This window comes from Triturus cristatus, chromosome 1_1 (genome assembly GCF_964204655.1).
Source record: "Triturus cristatus chromosome 1_1, aTriCri1.1, whole genome shotgun sequence".
Taxonomy (NCBI): domain Eukaryota; kingdom Metazoa; phylum Chordata; class Amphibia; order Caudata; family Salamandridae; genus Triturus; species Triturus cristatus.
The window spans coordinates 169,658,514-169,679,004 of record NC_140579.1 but is presented as its reverse complement, the minus strand read 5'-3'; the positions used below and the strand labels follow the sequence as shown (position 1 = coordinate 169,679,004).

At 45.5% G+C, this 20,491-nt stretch overlaps 1 protein-coding gene and 1 long non-coding RNA gene across 7 annotated transcripts in view; one reads left to right on the top strand and one right to left on the bottom strand.

Annotated features, from left to right (window-relative positions):
- Positions 1-20,491, bottom strand: part of LOC146869905 (vesicle-fusing ATPase-like) — a 1,998,451-nt gene that overhangs the window by 1,172,130 nt on the left and 805,830 nt on the right. For all 6 annotated transcript variants that reach the window (XM_085624087.1, XM_085624086.1, XM_085624090.1 and 3 more), the window contains one exon: positions 2,385-2,484. In XM_085624087.1, the coding sequence (XP_085480213.1) occupies positions 2,385-2,484 (100 nt within the window). The remainder of the gene's footprint in view (positions 1-2,384; positions 2,485-20,491) is intronic.
- The window catches only part of LOC146869907 (uncharacterized), a 127,303-nt gene that overhangs the window by 7,878 nt on the left and 98,934 nt on the right, over positions 1-20,491 (top strand). The window lies entirely within an intron of this gene.

The following is a 20,491-nucleotide window of genomic DNA, read 5'->3' as shown; positions in this document are numbered from 1 at the left end:
ATCAGGGCAAGCCCTGCATTCACAGAGGCGTTTCCGCCTGTGTGCACATTAGCACGGACACTGCCAGAACAAACGTCAGAGCTCGTACTATGTGCGCACTTGTAAATTGTATACTGAGGATTTCTGCTCCGAAATCCATATTGTGCTCCTAAAGACGCAGGCGACGTTGTTTTCATGTCATCTGCTGTTCAAATCCTTCTAACTCTCTTCATTATTTTGTGTTAATTCCATATCATAACGTTCTTTCCGCACATTTTCAGGTCAATAAGCCCCACCCACTGTCCTACGTAGCCAAAGAGGTTCACACATAACGCTCTAGTAGCGCAGCTGAACGGTGCTTATGTTGGAGTGTTGTTTGGCTACTTAGGACAGAGAAGTCATGTGACGGGCTCAACTGTAGAGTTTATGTATAGGAGATCCTGTTCTGATCCTGGCTTTCGCACTTGATCAACACTGTGTGATCTTAGGCAAACATCAGTGTTCCCCCAGTGGTGGAACAATAGTGCCATGGGCCCAAGTGCAAGCAGGGAAATGTCCTCTTTGACTACTGTTGAGATAGTAAAATACAGCACTAATTAGGGTGCAGTGTGCCCCTCAGCCCATTAAGTCCCGGTGCCAGTTTACCTGCTGCACACTTTATAGCGATGCCCCTGTTTTCTCCATGAACCCAAACATCCAAAGCACGCTGTTAGGCGTAAACAATACAAGTAGATTACAATTACCACCATAAGATAGTAGAAAAGTAGCACAAAAAAAAGTAGACACGAGATGAAATGCACTGTTTTCACAGCACAAAATATTACGTACCGGCGAGTTGAACTTCATCTGCTCAAGAGGCTAGTTCATAAACAATAGAACTCGAATTAGATCTTTTTTTAAGTAAAAATATATGACATGCAATGGGAAAATATAAGTAGCTGGCTGCCATCTCTTTCGTTTTGCTCTTGCTGACTTTTTTGGAGGCGGTATGTGCGCTTACAAGAAACACTGAAGCGTCTGCTTGCACAGAGGAGACCTAATCGATATTAAAGCATCGAAAGCCAAGAATGGTTCCGTTTGTGTGGCCTAGCCAGAGGCTGGGCGCTAGCCTGCGAGGGCCGTGGCGACTTGTCCAGGAACTATTTGTATTAGCTGGGTATCAAATTATTAACTGCACAGATGTTGTTTGGCAGAAGAGCAGCTGGACTCCCCAACCCGCCAGGCGTGCAAGACAAAGGTCTTGGGAGATAATTGGACATGTGCGTGAAATATTAAATTAATTTACTGCTCTTAATTCTTATGCAAATCCTGACCTCTGGTGCAGACTATCAATTACCCTTCGCGCACTGTGAGAAAAGGAACATTCTTTTTTAACTCTTTTTGGCAAGGTAAAGGGGCAAAAGGAAATGTTTGCAAACACACAAGGGTCGGAAATGGGCAGAAAACATGTAGAATAATGTCCACATTTAGAAGGACGTAATTTGGGTATTTTTTAGCCACTGCCATTCAGCTCTTAATATTGCTCACGGAATCACAATGCAGGAACACGTTGTTAATTTAAAATGAAAGCGGGCTTTTAGTTAAAAGGCGCGTGGCCTCCAAATTAAGATAATAAAACACGCAACGGTGAAAATGAAAGTGGGCGTGTAGTTAAGCCCGCGAGTGGTGTGCGTGCGCTATAAGGACAAAAAACACGCATACAAAAAAAGTGCGGCAAACTAATACTAATAACCTTCTGTGTCACGCTGCGGTAAGAGATCCAATTCCGCTGGGCGTGGCTAAAAGGAGACAGGGTGGCAACAAGCAGCAATTTACATGCCTTGCGTGCAATCATTGCACTGCCTTTGGCATAATTTGTGACGCCAAACAACGCGCACAAATCAAAACTGAAGGCAAAGCTGGGGTGAGGCTTCTGGAATCGTATCGATTCCAAGAAGCCTCGTATGACGAGCGCAGCGCATGCGCTGCTTACGCCAGGCCGAGACCTAAAAACACCAAAGCTGCTGGGTTGGTGCAGCTGTCCTGGGGTGTTTTCACACTTCTTAATGGACATTAGCTGCTGCCTGCCTCCAAAGAGGAGTTGGAAATCCACACTTTTTATTGGTTTTCAGCTCCTCTTACCTGCCACCATGTGATTTTGGCTTCTCACCGGGGACCATGTGAAGAGAGACAAAATCATGTGGTAGGTGTGAGGTGGCAGGCCTGCAAATATATTGAGCCACAGACAGCAAGAGGTGAGAGTATCATCATACCTTATAAGCCTTACATTAACAAAGAAATTCAAGCATCAACTGAACTTATAAGATATGTCACATTCAAAAGATGTCACAAATTCTATTTAATAAATTTGGGAGAAAAAAATGAACTGCTGTTCTTTGGCAACACAGATGTAGACTTTTACATACCTGTGGAAGGCTGAATGCGATACTGCCAGGGAGCACAGAGTGATGGGTTTTTAAAGTGAAAATGAATTTGTGGTTGCCAGCGGTTCGCACTGTAACATGCCTAAGGAAGGAAAATAGGACAAAGTCAACATTTTCTGTAAAACAGAAGTGACATTCCTTTCACAAGTGACAGAAATCAAATCAACACTTCTCTGTCAACAGTTCTCCCCACCCACACAAAATATCATTACATTATACCATGCAAAAGACGGACATGAAAAGTAAGAGTTTGCTAGCCACGAACTAGGCATAATTCACGGAGGCAAAAAAAGAAGACAGCACCTAAATGCTAAGTACATTTGTGGGAAGGTAGCAGTATCTACTAATAACAAAGTGCACAACTCTTAGCAATAATGTAACTGATAGAATACAGAATACCAATCAATCAAGCTTTATTCGACAGTTGAGTCATAAAAGCACATACAAACATCACACAAATAACATATAAATTACCTAAAAATATTTAAGACAAGCATTAAATCCGATATTTCAACCATCAATAAGCTAAAATCGATTTAAGACCATATACAGATATTCACAAAATAAAATAACACGTGTATAAAAAACTATGTATATGTTTCCATCATAAAAATAGATATTTGATAAAATTTGCACTATTACAATCAATTTCTACAGGTTGCCATCGTATCTCAGTGCTTTAGATCGTAGACCCCAAGCCCACCCTAGGAACTTGGCCACTGCTATACAGATAAGAGGAGCAGGGTCAGTACTCAAAATGCGAAGAGCTGTTCGATAGTTCCTAATGCCCAACGATTTACATACAGGTTTTATCCAAGTTTTACGGGGTTGCGTGTACATTGGGCAAAAAAACAGCAAGTGTTCTACAGATTCACATTCCTCTATGCAATTATAACATTTATTGCTTTTATTTTGGGTGTTTTTCCAATTAGCGGTAAATTCGGCGACCGGTAGGGCACCCACCCGTAACTGGAAATATAACTTGCGGTCAAAAGGCCTTTCTATTATATCCCAGTAAGTAACTTTCGAGTAATGGGCTGATTTTAAGATCAAGAAAGCGGCCTGTTAGATGGGAGGAGAGGCCTTGCGTGGTTTCTATCATATAGACCCATTCCCAATAAATAGCTTTCAGTTTGTTCTTAGAAGGGAAGGTAGCATTTTCTGGATCGTTCCATAGTTCAGTCAGGCCTATGCTGCTCAGGAGGGATTTGATGCTGCACAACCAGTGAATATTATATGATGAATTAGATTTAATTATATCCATAAAGCCGCGCTTATAGTGCTCAAGTTCATCTGTGCACCAAAGGCGACACCAATATAGCAGTGGGCGAAGCTTAATGAGGTGTGCCAATGGTTTTTTCCCTAGGTCTAGTAATAGAGGACGCAGTGGTGTACTAGCAGGGAGGCTTGTGATTTTATGCAAGAATGCATTTTCAAGCACTGTCAGTTTGTTCAAGTTACTAAAGCCCCAAAGTTCAGACCCGTATAAACATGAGCTCAGTACCATTGTACCGTATGCTTCCAGAGCTGGGGAAATTGGCTTTGTATATGATCTATTAAATCTAGTTAGAAGGGCACCTGATTTTTGTTTATGTATTAGTGTCACTCGGTCCATTTGGGAGTCCCAACGCATGTCCTTCTGTAGTGTAATGCCTAGATATGTGAAGGAGATTACCTCCTCCAGGGGTAAATCATTCATAAATATTTTCCCCCCAAATGATTTATGTGCATTGAATGACATGAATTTAGTTTTTTCGGTGTTAACTAACAAACCCCTCAGTTTGCAGAACTCTTCAAAACGTCCAAGTGCCTTCTGCAGGCCGCTTGGGGTCTTGGAGATAATCAGCGTGTCATCCGCAAACATGAGGATGGGAACACGTGATCCAGCCAACACAGGTGCGTCGGTGGGGGTCCGTGAGAGAAAGTCGACCACACCGTTGACAAAGAGCGAGAACAGGGTAGGCGCCAAGACGCACCCCTGCCTCACACCCCTGTCAACCGGGAAGTCTTCCGTCACCTCTCCCACTTCCCCCCAGCGGACCCTGGCCACGTTGCCCTCATGCAAGCGGATGACTACAGAAAGGAGTTCAGGTGCAAAACCCATCTCCCTCATAACAGCCCAGAGTTTAGTTCGTGAGACCAAATCAAATGCTGCTTTTAGGTCCACGAAGACGGCATATAATGCACCCTTGCCTAGGATCACTGTCTTCCAATATAAGGTGACAAAACGGAAGATTTGATCGATTGTGCTTGTCCGCTGGCGAAAACCTGCCTGTGCGGGACTTAAAATGTCCTGTTCTTCGACCCATAATAGGATCTTGTGTAGAAATAGGCGGGCCACTATCTTCTGGATTGAGTCTATAAGGCTAATTGGCCTATAATTAGCCGCAATAGACTTGTCCCCCTTTTTGAATACAGGGACTATTTCAGCTCCCTTCCAAGAGGCAGGGATATCGGCGCCCTGGGCAATTGCATTTGCAAGGCGCAGGATATATCTGCACCATAGGTGCCTATCACTGATGAACACATCTGCAGGGATTCCATCCATCCCGGGGGCTTTGCCCTTAATCACTTTGTCTAAGGCCTGATCTACGTCTCTTAAAAGGAATATTTCTTCTGCATAGTACACATGGCAATGGGTATCGCCACAGTATACTTCTTCACTAGGAGCTGCATACTGTGGTTTAAAATGATCAATCCAGGAATTCTTAGCCACGTTGTTCTGGGGCCGCTCAGGGAGTCCCCCCTTGTCCCACTTATAGATATCCCAGAATTGCTTATTGTTCCTAGATCTACAGGCTTCGAGGAGATCTTTCCACTTTCCGTTATCCCACATTCTTTTTGCTTTGTATATTGTTCTCCTGTATTGCGTCCTTGCCAGTTTTACTGAAGAAGCAACTTTCGCCCTAAGGGCTCTGCCAAGTTTGGCTCGGGCTTCCTTACAATCAGCGTTGTACCATCCCACAGTATTATGGTGTTTGGGATATCTTTTGGAAGTGGGTTTAATAAAGTATTTCTTCAATCCCTCAAAGAGTTTATTATGTGCTACTACGACAAACTGATGGGGACACATGTCTTCTGCATTAGTTTCGGGGGATTGTAGAACATTAGTTACTTCTTTTTTAATTGCAACAAATGATGTTGGATCTTCTATGATCCTATCCCATTTTAGATGACGCAGGTTGTTGGCCAAAAATTGATTCGACACAGGATTCATCTGCCGTGCTGAAGGTCCACCTTTAGGAGGTTGGTCAAGCAGCACCGCAAGTGGTTGATGGTCACTCTCGATATGGTCAATAACATTCATATCGATAAGATTTGCCCAGAGCTTTACATGAATAAGAAAATAGTCTATACGACTCTCCCTACGACCGCTGACAAAGGTATTCTTAGCGCATTTATCTGATTTACTTCTCCCATTTGCGGCCCTCAGGTGATTTCCTAAACACAAACCTTTTAACTGGATTGCAGCCTCTGTCCATTTTTTTATGGGAGCAATTTCTAAAGACGGGATTCCCCATCTAGAGTCTTCCTCTTCAGTGAGTTGTAATATATCATGGCCAAGAGGCTCAAAAGAAGTGTTAAAGTCACCTGCTACTAGGGGCAGCGTGTTAGGTGGCAGGAGGTCTAGGGTATCTTCAAGTTCCTGCACAACAGGAGATTTTTTTCCCCCCGGAAGACCACGTGCATATACGTTGAAAAATTCCACTTTGTGACCAGACCGAAGGGTCAATCTTATTGAAATAATATCATTGCTAGACTTAAGGCCTACTTTTATATGGTTCCCCATATCCTGCTTTACCCATACAGTTAAGCCACCAGAAGGGCGGCCTCTTTTGCATTTTTGGGCTGGTACATAGAAATTGAGATAACCGTTGCAATATATAGGGTCAATTGCCCAAGTCTCTTGAAAGAGACAGATGTCATATCCTGTCGTGAAAGCCATCCAATCTGGGCTTTCAATTTTGGAACCCAGACCTGCAATGTTCCACGATAAAATAGACAAAATGCTCTTTCCTTTCCTTCCCCCCTTATTGGATACAGTGTTCCCTAATGGGATGTTTTGGCTGCCTCTCTCAGGGTAGTCCAAGCTGTCTTCCGAGCATGTACCCATATTGGGCTGACCACTTAAACTGCTTGTGGAGTATATTTGACATCCCATTTTTTCCCCTGGTGCTTTTCCACATACTGCCCCTATCTGGTTCGCACATGGTAGTAATGCGGTAGTCTGTGAATTAATTTCGCTACCTGGGCGGCAATCACTAATATTAGCGCTCAAATTAATGGATTTGCATCTATTGTCATTCGTAGGGGGGTCTTGGTCTATGTTATGTAGTGCTTTCCTAGCCCAGGGTTGACGTCAATCGCAGTCCTCTAAACCAGAGGGCTTATCGAACCCACCCTGTACATTTAAGTGACAGTGGGTCCTAACTTCGTTAGCTGGGTTTAATAGACCGGAAGCATGCTGGGTAGGCTGTAGATTACCGCAATAAAAAAAAGACAGAGGTAATGAGAGAATAGGTGAATTAAAGTTGGATCTCTGCCAGTTACAAATATATTCAACTGCCCTTTTGTCTCTAAAATTTATTACGACACAATCTCCCTTTATTGATTTATTCTTGGGGCCTACACAGTCCACCCTTCTGGCAAAAAGTATCTCAGTTGAGACATTCAAAGGTAAGGGGCGATGTTGATTTAGCCAGTAGATGCACTTATTTTTCAGTTCCCAATAATCTTCTCGCTTATCACCACTTAGAGGTTTAACCCCTGCCAGGATCACTACATAGGGAGTGGATTCTGGGGGAAGGTGTAATTTAGGGAATTTTATAACTGTATTAATAGGAAGATCCCTCCCCGATGCCTTCTCTACAGGAACTTTTTTTGCTGTTGACCCCCTTACATCCGTCATTCCGCAGGTTGTATCCTTTATTGCTCCTCGAGCTGTCTGATCTGATGTTAGTGAAATGGGAATAGTTGGAGTAGAAGTGGGGATTGAAATAGTACTCACTGTAGAAGAACTTCTAGTTGGCAATTTATCAAGTGCAATCGTGGGCTCTAGACCATTACTTGCATTTTTATACTTTGACAATGCGGAAGCATAAGAGAGCTCTAGACCAGCCAATCTATTCTCTATAGCGTCTAGTCTATCATATATTGGGAGACACGTTTTATAGAAAATCGATTCTATCTTTCCCCAGAAATCATTGTCTTGAACTTGCAGTAAAGATGGAGGGGTGCGCTGATGCAACATCTTGTAAAGCGGGAATGGATTTTCCAGTGGGAGCTTGGCTCTCCTTACAGCTGTCATCAGGATTAGTTCGTCTGGTCTTTGCTTTTTGTCCGCCATTTGGTGGATCACCGCGTTTCCTTTTGGGTCTCTGGGTCTTGCTATTTCCCCTGTTAGTCGGCGTTATAGTTTTATCTTTAGAGTTCTTGGCGGATCGGGTTTTGACACAAGCGGAGACACTATCCTTTTCATGGCAATTAACTTGGCTTACTCTTAGTCTTGAATTCAAGTCTAGTCCGTCTGAATAGGGTTGGCAGCGAGAATGTTCTTCATCGGAGGCAAGGTTATTTATAATCTCGCAAGACGCCGAAGTAGCCTCGTGGCCAGGTCTCACTCTTGTGACTGGTACCGGAGATTTCACGTTAGATATATGGCCCAGGGAAAAGCGCTTTTCTATCAGAGCCCAGGGATAGTCTTTTCTCAGTTTGGACTATTTCTTTATCGAGAATCGAGGATACTCTCACCAGAAATTGGTCGAGCGTTCCCACAATAGATTTTGTGCTCGCCATTGTCAAACACGGTGCTAATACAATCCAACGCTCTTTTGGCAGTCGCAATCAGACCAACACAGCATGTAATCACACATGAAGTTATAATGGCACTGACCTTATTGTGTGTTGACAGGAGGGTGTCCCATCCCAGCCTCGTCCGGCCTCGTCCGGCCTCAAACGGGCCCGCCCTTGGCCCGGGCTTAGCCCGGCGATGCCCGCGCGCGTCCCGCGTCTCGGGGGATGTCCGTGAATATATGCGCCTCCAGGCGCGGTGATGACGTTGGCGGGCTTCCGCCGTGAAGGAGCTTGGGGACTGTAGTTATCCCCCCTGTGCACTGCGGCCACACGAAGGATTGTCTGTTGCGGCGGCGGCAGGGAGGAGTCGTGTTCCCCTGGTTCTGCTCTGAAGCTGGGCAAGGGCTGGACAGCTAATAGCTCCCAAAATATGCTGCTGGAAATTAATACGGACACCCGCTCTGCCGGGGAAGTCCGTGAATATATGCGCCTCCAGAATACAGAATACTCTACTCAGCTGGCCAACCAAGCACAGCACAGTAAAGTATGGTTAGTCCTGAGCGTTACATGGCGCAGTCAGGCCAACATGTTCCTGCATGTGCGCATGCTTGGGATGCGCGGACACAAAGTCTTAGGCTGAGGAAGGAAAGATACACTATAAGCACTGAAGTGACAGGACGCGGAGAGGGTAAAAGACTTGTCAACTTAAGAAAAATTGCAATTTTACATTCTGCGTAACATTTGTAAAGCAATGGCGGTCATTATGTGGGCTCCTAGGGGTGGCATCCATATAGACGTCTACCCCCGGGGTGCCTCGGGTGAGTGGTGCATTACGGACCTACGGTGGTTGTGGATTGGCCCTTGGGAATCAAGGGCGGGGTTAAAAAACATTAGGGTAAGAGGTGGCAGTTGATGACACTCTGCATCACACTGTGGTCCAGGTTCGGCAGGTGATTCCGGTGTGGACCCAGCCATATTAAAATCAGCGTGGTAAGCAAAAAAGATGTATTTAGGACCACATCTCTGCCTGGGTGGTGAGTGGTTAACCTCTTCAGTGCCCATGACGAGCTGGTCTCGTCATGGGCCGCGGTTGCGCTGTGCCCATGACGAGACCAGCTCGTCATAAACCCCGCCCGCTAATGAAACGCCCGGCACAGGGCGGGGAAAGGGGCGGGCACTGAAGGGGTTAACATTGTTCAGCATTTCATCCGTCAATCGTTCTTTTTGCAATTGTCACTATAAGTGGGACGGGGACGCCCAGACGTGGGTCCCGTGCTCGCCATGCCTCTGGATTCAAGCTATGCGATATGGGGTGATGCCCCAAAATCGGTCCTGGGATGCTTGTTTATGATTCAAAGAGGACCAGGCCTGGCAGTTCGGGCTGGACTGTTCCCAAGGGGAGCTTGGTCAAGACTGATTTGCATATGACTGGGTCCAGACTGGAGTGGCGTGCAAAGCAAAAAAAACATGGAATTAGGCCCAGATCTCTGACTTGGGGAGAGTGTTTTACATTGTTCAGCATTCACTCCATCTGTTGTTCTTTTTGCATTGCATACATACAACTGGAGTTATGGATTTTACAAGTAACAGAAAATCAATGCAAAATAATACAGTAAAAATGTAACACTGTGGTCAATTGGAAAAGCCAATAGTGACAATCAGTCACTTGTAGGTCGAGTTGCGTTGTACCCTTGCAGGGTGAAGGTGATTGGAGTCCCAGGACCAAGACACAACAGTCCGTTCAATTTTACCAGGCCCATGGAGCCCTGCTACAGAGTTGTCCTGGCTGTCCTTGGTGCTGAATGGGGGCCGCGGGAGAGCTGCTTCTACCATGGAGAGTGTGCTGCTGGTTGCAGATGTCGGTCGATGGTCGGATGAAATTTCCTCTTAATGCAGCATCGAGTAAAAGGGTATGTTGCCCGACTGGAGACCAACAAGTGTTGGCAGCGGTAAACAGTGTTGAAAGTAGCTTCGATGTCCGGTGGCCCAGGGTAACAAGGTAGCTGCCTGTACCTTCGTGGAAGGCAGCTCTACAGTTCACACAATGCACTAGACCATCTGGATTTGGACGATCCCACAGAGGGCTCGATGGCCACCGATTTTTCAGATCTGGAGGTTTGTTTTACCTGCAGTTTGCAGGGGATTAGTGCCACTAGTCCAGGGGATTCTGAGGGTGCTTCAGGCTTCCACATCAGTCCCTCTGCCAAGAAGTGCTGAGCTTTAGCCAAGGACAATGCTCGATTATGCAGTTCCAAGTCTGTTGCCACAGGGACAAAGTATCCCTCTTTTGCCTTGGAGCAGTGGGCAAAGTCCTGTTGTTCCAGACACGGGTCTCCTCTTGGTTCTTCCTTGACGCAAGTTGTTCAGAAAGGAGGTTCAGGTGTCAGGGGTGTCCCTTAAATCCTAAATTTAGGGGAGTAAGGGAGCTAGTAGCCAATGGGTAGCTAGTCCCTGCAGCTAGTCCGTCACTGAGGTGCCCACATCTGGGGTTGTGGGCCAGCTTTTTTACCCAGAACCCTCGATTCTGCCACTCGTAAAGATGGTAGAAGATAAGTTTTAGTGTGCGGACCAGGCTGCTCACCCTGGAGGTGTGGCTAGCCTTTTGGGGGTGTACACCCTTGATGTACCAGTTCACTAGCCTGCTTGGGAGGAGGGAGGTGGGACCTCCTTCCGGCCCAAGCCTTTGTTCTCGACTCCCGGGAGTGATCACACCACCTGACAGGAGCTCAGAATCCTGTCTTGGTGGCAGCAGGTGTGCCAGCCAGATCACAGAGAAGCTGGAGCAGCCAGGTGGGCAACCTCTAAGGTAGTCACCTGGGTGCATGCCACATCAACCAAGGTACGAGATGTGTGTCAGGGATGAGAAGGTACATTGTTTGATACCAAACATGACATATTTTTTCAGTACCATAACGGAACTGCCAACCACGAGATTGTCCGGGTGATTGCCCATGTTATCCTATGGACAGCTAACATTTATAGTAGTTTCGAAAGGTGAACACCACTATTGGGACATATAGGCTTGCACTTATATGTCCTCACCTTAAATATACTGTGCCCTGCCTCCTGGGCTAAACAGGCCTACCTTAGGGGTGTCTGACATATATTAAAGACTGTGCCACACATGGTGAGGGTAGAGTCGAGTTCGAGCAGTTTGCACTGCTCCTGCAGTCTGCAATGGCAGACTGCTGTCAGTAGCTTACTTGGGACACTTAGGGTGGCACAAAACCATACTGCAGCCCTGGGGACCCCTTTACCACCCATGCCCTGGGTACCACTGGCACAATATACTAGGGAGAGCACTGGAGCCTGGTTAGCAGGCTTCAGTGCACTATCCAAGTCGAAAACCAGCATCTTGTAGTCCAAATGAGGGCAACAAGTGGGGGGCATCTTTACAGAGCGCGGTTTTCTTACATTTTGGTTTTTAGATTGCATGGCTGGACCCAGACTGGCATATTTCTACATGTGGATTATTGGTCATTACGTTGTTAAACGGGCAGCAAAGCAGACAGAAGCTTGTCTTTTTGGTAAAAAAAAAAAATAACTTGGGTTTTCGGGCCACAGAAATTAAGATTGAATGGGTGGGGGGAATGAAGTGGGGTCAACTATCTACCCTTGCACGTAGAGGACCCTTTCCTGTTGTATTATTAATTCAACCTGGGGGAGAATGATTTGTTGCAGTTATCAGGTTTGGGGCTGTTGAAACACATGAAGAAAGATTCAGAGAGGATTGGTCATATGCAGTCAGGCTCTTATCTGTTTTGGACAGTTTTCATGGCACAGAGGATTTGATGGGGAGCGGTGATGTACACTGCAGTGGAAAGGACTAGGAGAAAAGTAAATAGGGAAATGCAGTGTTTTTGCCAAGGTAGAGGCAACAGGGCGGTAGAGCACGTCGATATCAAAAGTGAGGACTTCATGTTCTATTGGCAAGACGGGGTGCATTTATCCTTCATGGGGAATGAATTGTACTTGCTAGAATTAAGAGACAGCTTGGCAAAGAAATTGGCGGCGTCCCAATGGTATTATTAAATCTTTTTTCATGCTGTTGGGGCCGCAGCCGTTGTTAGGGAAATATCTGAGGCTGTTGGGGCCACAGTCTTTGCCGTGAACACTAGATTCATGATGGAGTCGGGTAGGGCGTGGGGGAAAAGGCCTGTTCTGGGTTTTTCCTAGATGACAAAAAAGCCCAAGGATCACGAAATGGGCCGGAAGAGTTAGGGGATGGCAGGGCAGACCTTTACAGGGAAGCGATAGTTGGGGCAGGTGTGAGTTACGATGAATGAAATGTTAGGGGTATGGTGATGTTGAGGGGGATGATTATGGGTGGTGGAAAGCTAGCTTGAACTTCATATTAGTAAGGCGAAGATGTTGATATTTGTGTTATGTATTTAAGTTGCGATAGTTCACCTGTCCTAATAAAGCGGCCTTTGGCTCCTTAATGTGGCATGGGTATTATGTGGTGTCTTCGCAGATGTCCCCATCATTTTTACGAAGGACGAAGGTTTTGAAGAACATCGCCCCTGGGTGAATCATCCTATCCGTTTTTGGGGAGGACAGGAAGAGGCACAGGAGAGCAGGCACATGTGCATACCCTCCCTGATGGTTATGCTAGGGAGACGTATGGAGAAACATGTGTACAGAGTCAGACTTCTTACATCTGTTTATATTACTCAGAGGTCACAAAGATCACGGCAGTCTGCTCAGCAGGCCTGCACTATGGCACTAGAATAGGAGTTAGTTTCTGTGGCATTTGCTCAGCATAAACCTCAGTGTGGAGAATTTGGAAGGGATTCACTGACTCCCTCCCTCCCTCCCTCTAGTCAGCGCACTGGGTTACGTATATAGAACAGGCAGCATTTGCTCAGTGCGTTATGTCGAAGTAATCTGTGTTAATACTCGTTTAGCAAGTTAGTGCTAAACTCACTGGCACTCAATCGACCTTGAAAGGATACGAAACTGTGATTCTGCCGGACAAGCAGCTTTTGGAGTAAACCGGTTTCTTACCCTTTCAGAGAACTTGCTTCACCTCCCGCCTAAATGAATTTTTAAAGTGCTTTAAAGGCCTCGGACTTTCTAACATATACTGTGAATTAGAACAGTAGCTCTTTGAGAGTTCCTGGGTGGCGTCAGGTGTGGTATGGGGGGTGCCTGGTGCATGGCAGCAGAGAGGTACCTCATAATACCGCTGTAAATGTTCATGCATGCAGCAGGACAGAGTTGTATCGTGAGAACACCCTTGATTTTCCCTTAGTTATTTTAAGGTTCTTCTTAGTTTGAACCAGATCCAAAATGTTGTCTTTACAGTAAGGAAAAACAAACCAATGACCAGCAAATAAAATCTGTAAAATACCTGATCGGGGGAAAGGTGGAGGGGCGAGGGGGCAGGGAATACATTTGTTATTTCTATGCATCGCAATACAGAAACTGTTATGGGAGAGAATGTATAAAGGTGTGTAAAGTAAGCAAAGGAAGATACAACTAAGAGAAAGTGGAGGGCTCGAAAAGCCAAGGGTCGAGCAGCTCAATCATGAAGTCTCTTACCCCAGAAGCAGAGATCCATGTTGCCCTGAGAATGTCACAGTTCGGGGATATTAGTCCAGGATGGAAGTGAGGCAAGGGGTGCAATGTCTTGGCATAAACCAGCACTGCCTACTTCAAGTCAAAACAAATGTGCAATATATTGTGCCTCAATTAACGGGTCAAAACAACAAGAAGGCACCTGAGAATCTACATGATGCATGTATAGAGAAAACTGCAGGTATATTTCAAGTACGGATGTTCTGCAAAGCCGTGAATTCCATTTCAGTTTTGAAGTACACCACAAAATATAAACTCATTAGTGCAGTAATACTCACTTTTAGAAATGCATGGTAGATATTAACATTAAAACTGGCATGTTGAGAGAGGGACACAATGCAGAGGTAGGAGTTCAAGTCCTCAGTTGCAACTCTCTGATAATCAGGGTTTTTTGGGACTAACAATAAGCCTGGGTACCCTCAAACAAAGTGGTCCGCATTTGCAGATCACGACTTTTCAGAAAACATTGTTTAGTTAGTAGCAAAGGGATTATTATTGGAGAAAAGTGTGGTAATGTTACCATTTTGAAGCTGGTCAGGTCAATATTGTCAGTCAAGTCTCGAAACACTGCAGCAGCAAACTGAATACTTACTTGCAGTCACAGCGCCTTGTACATGGTAGTAAGATATCCACTCCCAAATAACTATGTCCTCAACCCTGGAATAGAACTTACAATGACAAAAAACGAACAAGCATTTACAATGCAACGGTCTCGGCATTGTTAAAGTTAGAGCTATTGGCATTGCTCATGACATTATTTTTGTTTATGTTTTTGTTTTTAAAACATTTAACCCCTTCCCCGCTCATGACGGAACCGCTCCGTCATGAGCCACGGTTGCCGTGTGCTCATGACTGAGCGGTTCCGTCATGCCACGACCGTTGGCGGCCGCTCCGCCTACGCGGCGCTGTTTCCCCGCCTGTGCGGGGGGACAACGCAACTGGGCGGAGTCATGACGGAACCGCTCCGTCATGAGCACAGCTCAACCGTGGCTCGTGACTGAGTGGCTCCGTCATGAGCACAGAGCCACCGCGCTGCCCCCCCGCACCCCCCAGCGCTGCGGTGGAATTCCCACCGCAGCGAAGGGGTTAAAGAAACGGTATTGTTATTTACAATGTCAATAGCTTAATCACTCTCAAATGCGAGACCTATTGCATTTGCAGCCACACACACACAAAGCCACCCACATACACAGAGCCACTCACATAAAGCAAGAAAGACCATGAAAGGCGCTGCGTGTTCTTTCACTGTTACGTATCACCATTTAATGGAACAACTTAGTAAAAACTTGTGACCATAAGAAGTAGGAAAATAAAACAATTTTGTGACATTAAAAACTCCAGGTAGCTCACTGTCCGGCCGGGTAAATGTTAAACAGCCACGCCCTGTTGACATGTTAACCCTAGTGAGCTGCCGGTTGGCTGTTAAGCGGGCTAAGCTTCAATACTTTCAAACTCGGAGAGCAGAACCTTCACAAACCTAGTGACTAAATGCAAGGTCCCAGGAACCTCCTGGTAGGATGTGCGTGACCTGGGCTGCGTGTGAGGATAGACATTTCTATTTTATTTGACGTGAGCCCATCGACGTCTGGGGCGGAAGTGGTACATAACATGATATGTGGTTGTGTCAGGGAGCACATGTACAAAGGTGCTGATTGTGAGGGATGTGTGCACTTGCCTGCGGTTGGTGTTTCTAGGGCAGAGTGTAGTGCTTGTGTGTGTTTGACAGTGAATTCACCACCCCATGTGCGGAGAGGCCGTCGAGTGAGGGCTCCCGGGCCCCCTATGAGCGAGGCCGGCCTCTGAGGCCCCAGGAGGGTTACCTTAACGCTAAGACAAGAAAACAAATAGCGCTTCACTGGCAAACTCTGTAAAAGTGCCGCTAATGCGTTTGGGTGTTAATTAAAATCAATCTTGCCAGTTTGCTACCACTGTCTTACTTTATTTAGTTATTTTTCATATTTTTAACCTTTTATTCCAGATGCTGCACCTTAGAATTAAAATACGACATTTCCAGCAAAAATGGTTTTCCTTTTTGGATCCATTTCACAGGGGAGCAAATAAAACAAAGTAGAGGAAAGAGAGTGAGAACCCCATCTTGAAGTCAAGGTTTACAGTAAGAGAAGAACTGCTAGACAGAAAGAGAGGGAGGAATGAAAGAGTGGGGGGAGGGGCAGCTGAAGCGGTAGAGCAGAAGCGGACACTGTATATTCCTTCTCTAAGTAAGAAGGAAAAGACAGAGTCCTGTTACTTCTCTGCCGCCCGTCCTCGAACGCCAGGAAACGCCGAGCTTGAGGGGTGAGGAGGAGGGGAAAGAGTGGGGAGGGCAGCTAGGGTAACATTACAGCTACAGTACCCTAGGTCCACAATGTGATGGTAGCCGCTTTGTAAGGGGATAGCGCTTTGGTTAATATAAGTATGTGAAGGTACAGGGGCAGAAATTCGTGGACGGCGTGTAGCATTGGTTCAGTGTGGAACCATCAGCCCTAGTTCTAGAGAGCTCGCCGCCCACTGGCAGTGTGGCAGAACACGCCACGTTATTCTAGGCTATGATGGAGTATTCCACGCCCAAACAACGCTTTCTGAGAAGGAAGCGTACTGTGAGAGCAACAGGAATCGCGAGCAATTTCACTATAAACGCACGACAAATAAATTCACTGGGGATAACGGCTGGAACCTGCTCAACTTACCTGCGGTCTTGCGAGGTGTATCCTGGCCTTCTGCTGCTCCTGGGCTGCTGATGCTGTGGGTCTCCCCTGTCGGCGCTTGGTTCTATCGCGCCCGCGACAGGGGGAGACTACAGCTCCCGGGTTGCTTTGCGCCCACCTTCCGGTTCCGGTTCCTTTCGCGCCCGGAGGCGCTCAAAAGTTCGGGACTTCCTCAGAGGAGCGGGGATAACAGCTGGAACCTGCTCAACTTACCTGCGGTCTTGCGAGGTGTATCCTGGCCTTCTGCTGCTCCTGGTCTGCTGACGCTGTGGGTCTCCCCTGTCGGCGCTTGGTTCTATCGCGCCTGCGACAGGGGGAGACTACAGCTCCCGGGTTGCTTTGCGCCCACCTTCCGGTTCCGGTTCCTTTCGCGCCCGGAGGCGCTCAAAAGTTCGAGACTTCCTCCGCGTCGCGGGACGCGCGCGGGCGACGCCGGGCTAAGCCCGGGCAAAGGGCGGGCCGTTGTGAGGCCGTTAGGAGGTCGTAGGCGGTCGGGTCGGGCCACCCCCCTTGATTGTATAGTGGATACGCACTTGCAAGTATATTCATTTTAATGGACTCAGTCAGTCACGAGTTAACATTGATCGTTTATTGAGGTTGATAGTATACAGGTCATACTTTTAAGTGTAGTGACTATTGGTTACTGTTCTTCCTACAAAAATTCCTAACTTGTTGTTGTATTAATCTTAAGTTTATTGCATTAGTGTATTCGCATTTATCCTGCTCCCTTGGTGATTTCTCTGTGATGTCAACTACATTGTAACTGTTTATTGATCTAATTAGTGTTTATTATGGCAAAGGCTAAAGTAACAATGGACAATTACTTGGTCAAAAGGGTCAGCATGATTAATAGTGAAAGACGTAAGTCACTTGGGAAGGAGACTACGGTAGATAATTTAGAGCTATGTATAGACGATGGTGCCCATAGGTTAGCTACAGGGAACTCCTTAACTGAAGCTACCTTAGTGGGGAATTCGTCTCATTGCACTGTGGACAATGAAGTCAATACTTTAAGCCAAGATATATTGGAGTTCCCAAGTGAGCTTGAACCCCTTCCATCCCCTCCGAAAAGAGCAGTTAGGAAGTGTAGAAAGTCCCAACTTAAGAAGGGTAGTGCACATCACAAGCCACCGCCAGATCAATCTCGGAGGATCGCTGTGGCTCACGCTAAAATACAGACCCTTAATGAGGCTGAGAACTCTACTCTCTCGGAGGCTATAGCTAAAATCTTGGAAGAAAAATTAGTGCTTATGATTAAGCCTCTTGTAGATAAAATTGAAACCCTGTTAATAGAGGTATCGAGGCTGGGTGGTCTTCTGGACGAAATGAAACAGCCTATTATTTCGCCTAAGGCACCATTGAAACCTGTTCATACTGCCCCGGAACCTCCTCTAGAGGGGGGGGACATTAACTGGTTGTACGACAACACTGCAACCAGTTGGTGGTGGCATTCGAACCAATATAGATTCATCTAGTAGCAAGGGTCCTAGAGTTATAGCACAAAAACCAAATTGTGTCAATCTCCCACCAGCCTGCGAACCATATGTGGTTATTTTGTCTAATGTTCCTCCACTTGTCCCTGTAACTCCTAAATCTTCGGATGAATCGCATGATTCACTTAAGAGGAAATCAGTTGCCTGGCTAAATAAAAACTGTGGTTTTCCCACGAATTTTTCAAACCAAATATTGTCCACCAGACGAGTCGCCTGGTTAGGTAATACAAGGAAAACATGCAAGGGGGATTGTGTCATAATAAACTTCAGACATCCCCAACATGTGGCAACTACCCTCTTAAGGGCAGCTTCTCTTGTATCAGGAGAAAATGCTGTGCGTGTACACCCTTTGGGCTTTTTTTATAGACACCCAGATAGATTATTACAAAAAACAACTTGGGGAAGCCCCACTTGTATTAATAATCCATTAAAATTTGAAATCCCCATGGAAAATAGATATGCAGTGTTGAGTGACCTAGACGAAAATGATTGACTCCCAGAGATTGACAAAAATAAAAGCCTAGTCCCATTGTTGGTTACTCACCCAATGGAGACTTTTAACGGTAGTGAAATCCTTGGTTATAAAAATACGGTGGCACTGAGGTTTCCATTCATTCCACTGGATGGGCAGTCACAAATAGCTGGGTCCTCTGGAGATAAGCGGGGAGTGCAAGTTGAAGCTGGCTTAGATATAGTTCCAAAGTTAATTACAGCACGGGTAAAGTCATTAGGCAATAAAATTGTCATTGATGACCATAAAGTAGTACCAGATAGCTCTCCAGTGTCTGATACCGCTAGTGATGACATTGGATTAAGGGAATTTCCTCCAATGATAATTGAGAATTGTAATGTCAGCCTATTGTCCTGGAACATTGCTGGCCTCTCTAGGAACCTGATGGATGCGGCAGTATGTTCATTTTTTGAAAAACATGATATAATTGCCCTTCAGGAAACCTGGATGGTAGAACCCCCCCACAGAGTAGGATATAAAACCTTCGGCTCTAAAGCGACACCATCTAATAGGGGAAGGGCATCTGGGGGGCTGGTTATCTGGGTTAAAGTTTCCCTAGAAATAGAGGTTAGCCAGCTGTCTATTCCTTGCCCGGACTTGTTAGGACTAAAAATTGTGACCTGTAACAAAAGTGTTATTTATTTACTAAACATATACAATAGACCATATCCATCTAATAGAGAATCCAAGGTGATAGAAATTCGGGATTCCACTTTAGATGGATTGGGAGACAATGCTTACTTTTTAATTTGCGGAGATTTTAACTGTAAATACGAACCTATTCAGGATCTTGATAGATTGTTTGATGAACAAGATGCTGCTAGTGGCATTATGCCCCTGGAGGCCTTAAGTTATGCTAAAAGCACAACAGCTGCCACACAGATCCTACAGATGACTGTCACATGATTTAAGATCATGTAACGGCCGCTTCCCTTCAGATACTCCATCAGCTCCCACTTACTTCAAGGGAAGCCTTAGGTCACATATTGACTTTGTAATGGCCTCTCGAAATTTATGGAGATCATTAATTGATTTTAAGGTCGACCTCAGAATGGAGAGTGATCACTTTCCCCTCCAATTATGGTTAGACTCTGCTCTCTTCCTTCTTAGATTACCTGTAGAAGGCCCATTAAATTCCCCGATTGGAGACATCCAGATTTCTAACAATAGACGTGCCATAAAATGGTCTTACATTGCGGGTAAAAGAAAAGCGCTGGCCAACATTTATAATAAATTCAGTGAAATCATTGGGACTCCCCAAATACCCTCCTTAGGCACCCGGGGAGTTCTTGATCTACATTTGAAGTTGGTCGACGCATTATCCCCCCTTCTGAGTAAGGTCTATAAAAAAGAAGGGAATAAAATTATGGATCATGTTGAGTTAGAAAATCAGTGGTATAACCAAGACTGTAGGGTTGCAAAATCACAGCTGATCCGTACAGTAAAAAATGGGAGCCAATGTGACATAAAAAATGCAAGACAGGTTTACAAAAACACCTTGAATCAAGCTAAAAAAGTATGGGATGCTAACCTATGGGATGACCTACTGAGTGCAGCTAAGTTACATGACCAAAGTACGTTCTGGAATCTAATTACTAAGGGAAATAAGAAGGGTAGATCACCCAAGGATATCTTTTTGGACGAATTGACCTGGTGTGATGACTTTTCTAAACTTTACACGATTAGTAAGGATGATCTGTCCCTAGATAATGTAGACATCAATCTAGTTAGTAGTACTACACCATTACATTTTACTTTAGAAGAAACAGAACAGGCATTATTAGCTGTTAAGATAGGTAAGGCCCCTGGCCCCGACAAAATTCCTGGCGACTTATTGAAACACGATGTTAAAGTATGGGGGCCGTACATTAACTTTTTAAGTAACTCAATTGTGGCCGGTACACCAATTCCAGAATCATGGAAAGGGGCAGAAATCATAACAATTTTTAAAAAAGGTGATCACCATGATCCTAGCAACTACCGCCCCATTAGTTTAATTGATGTTTT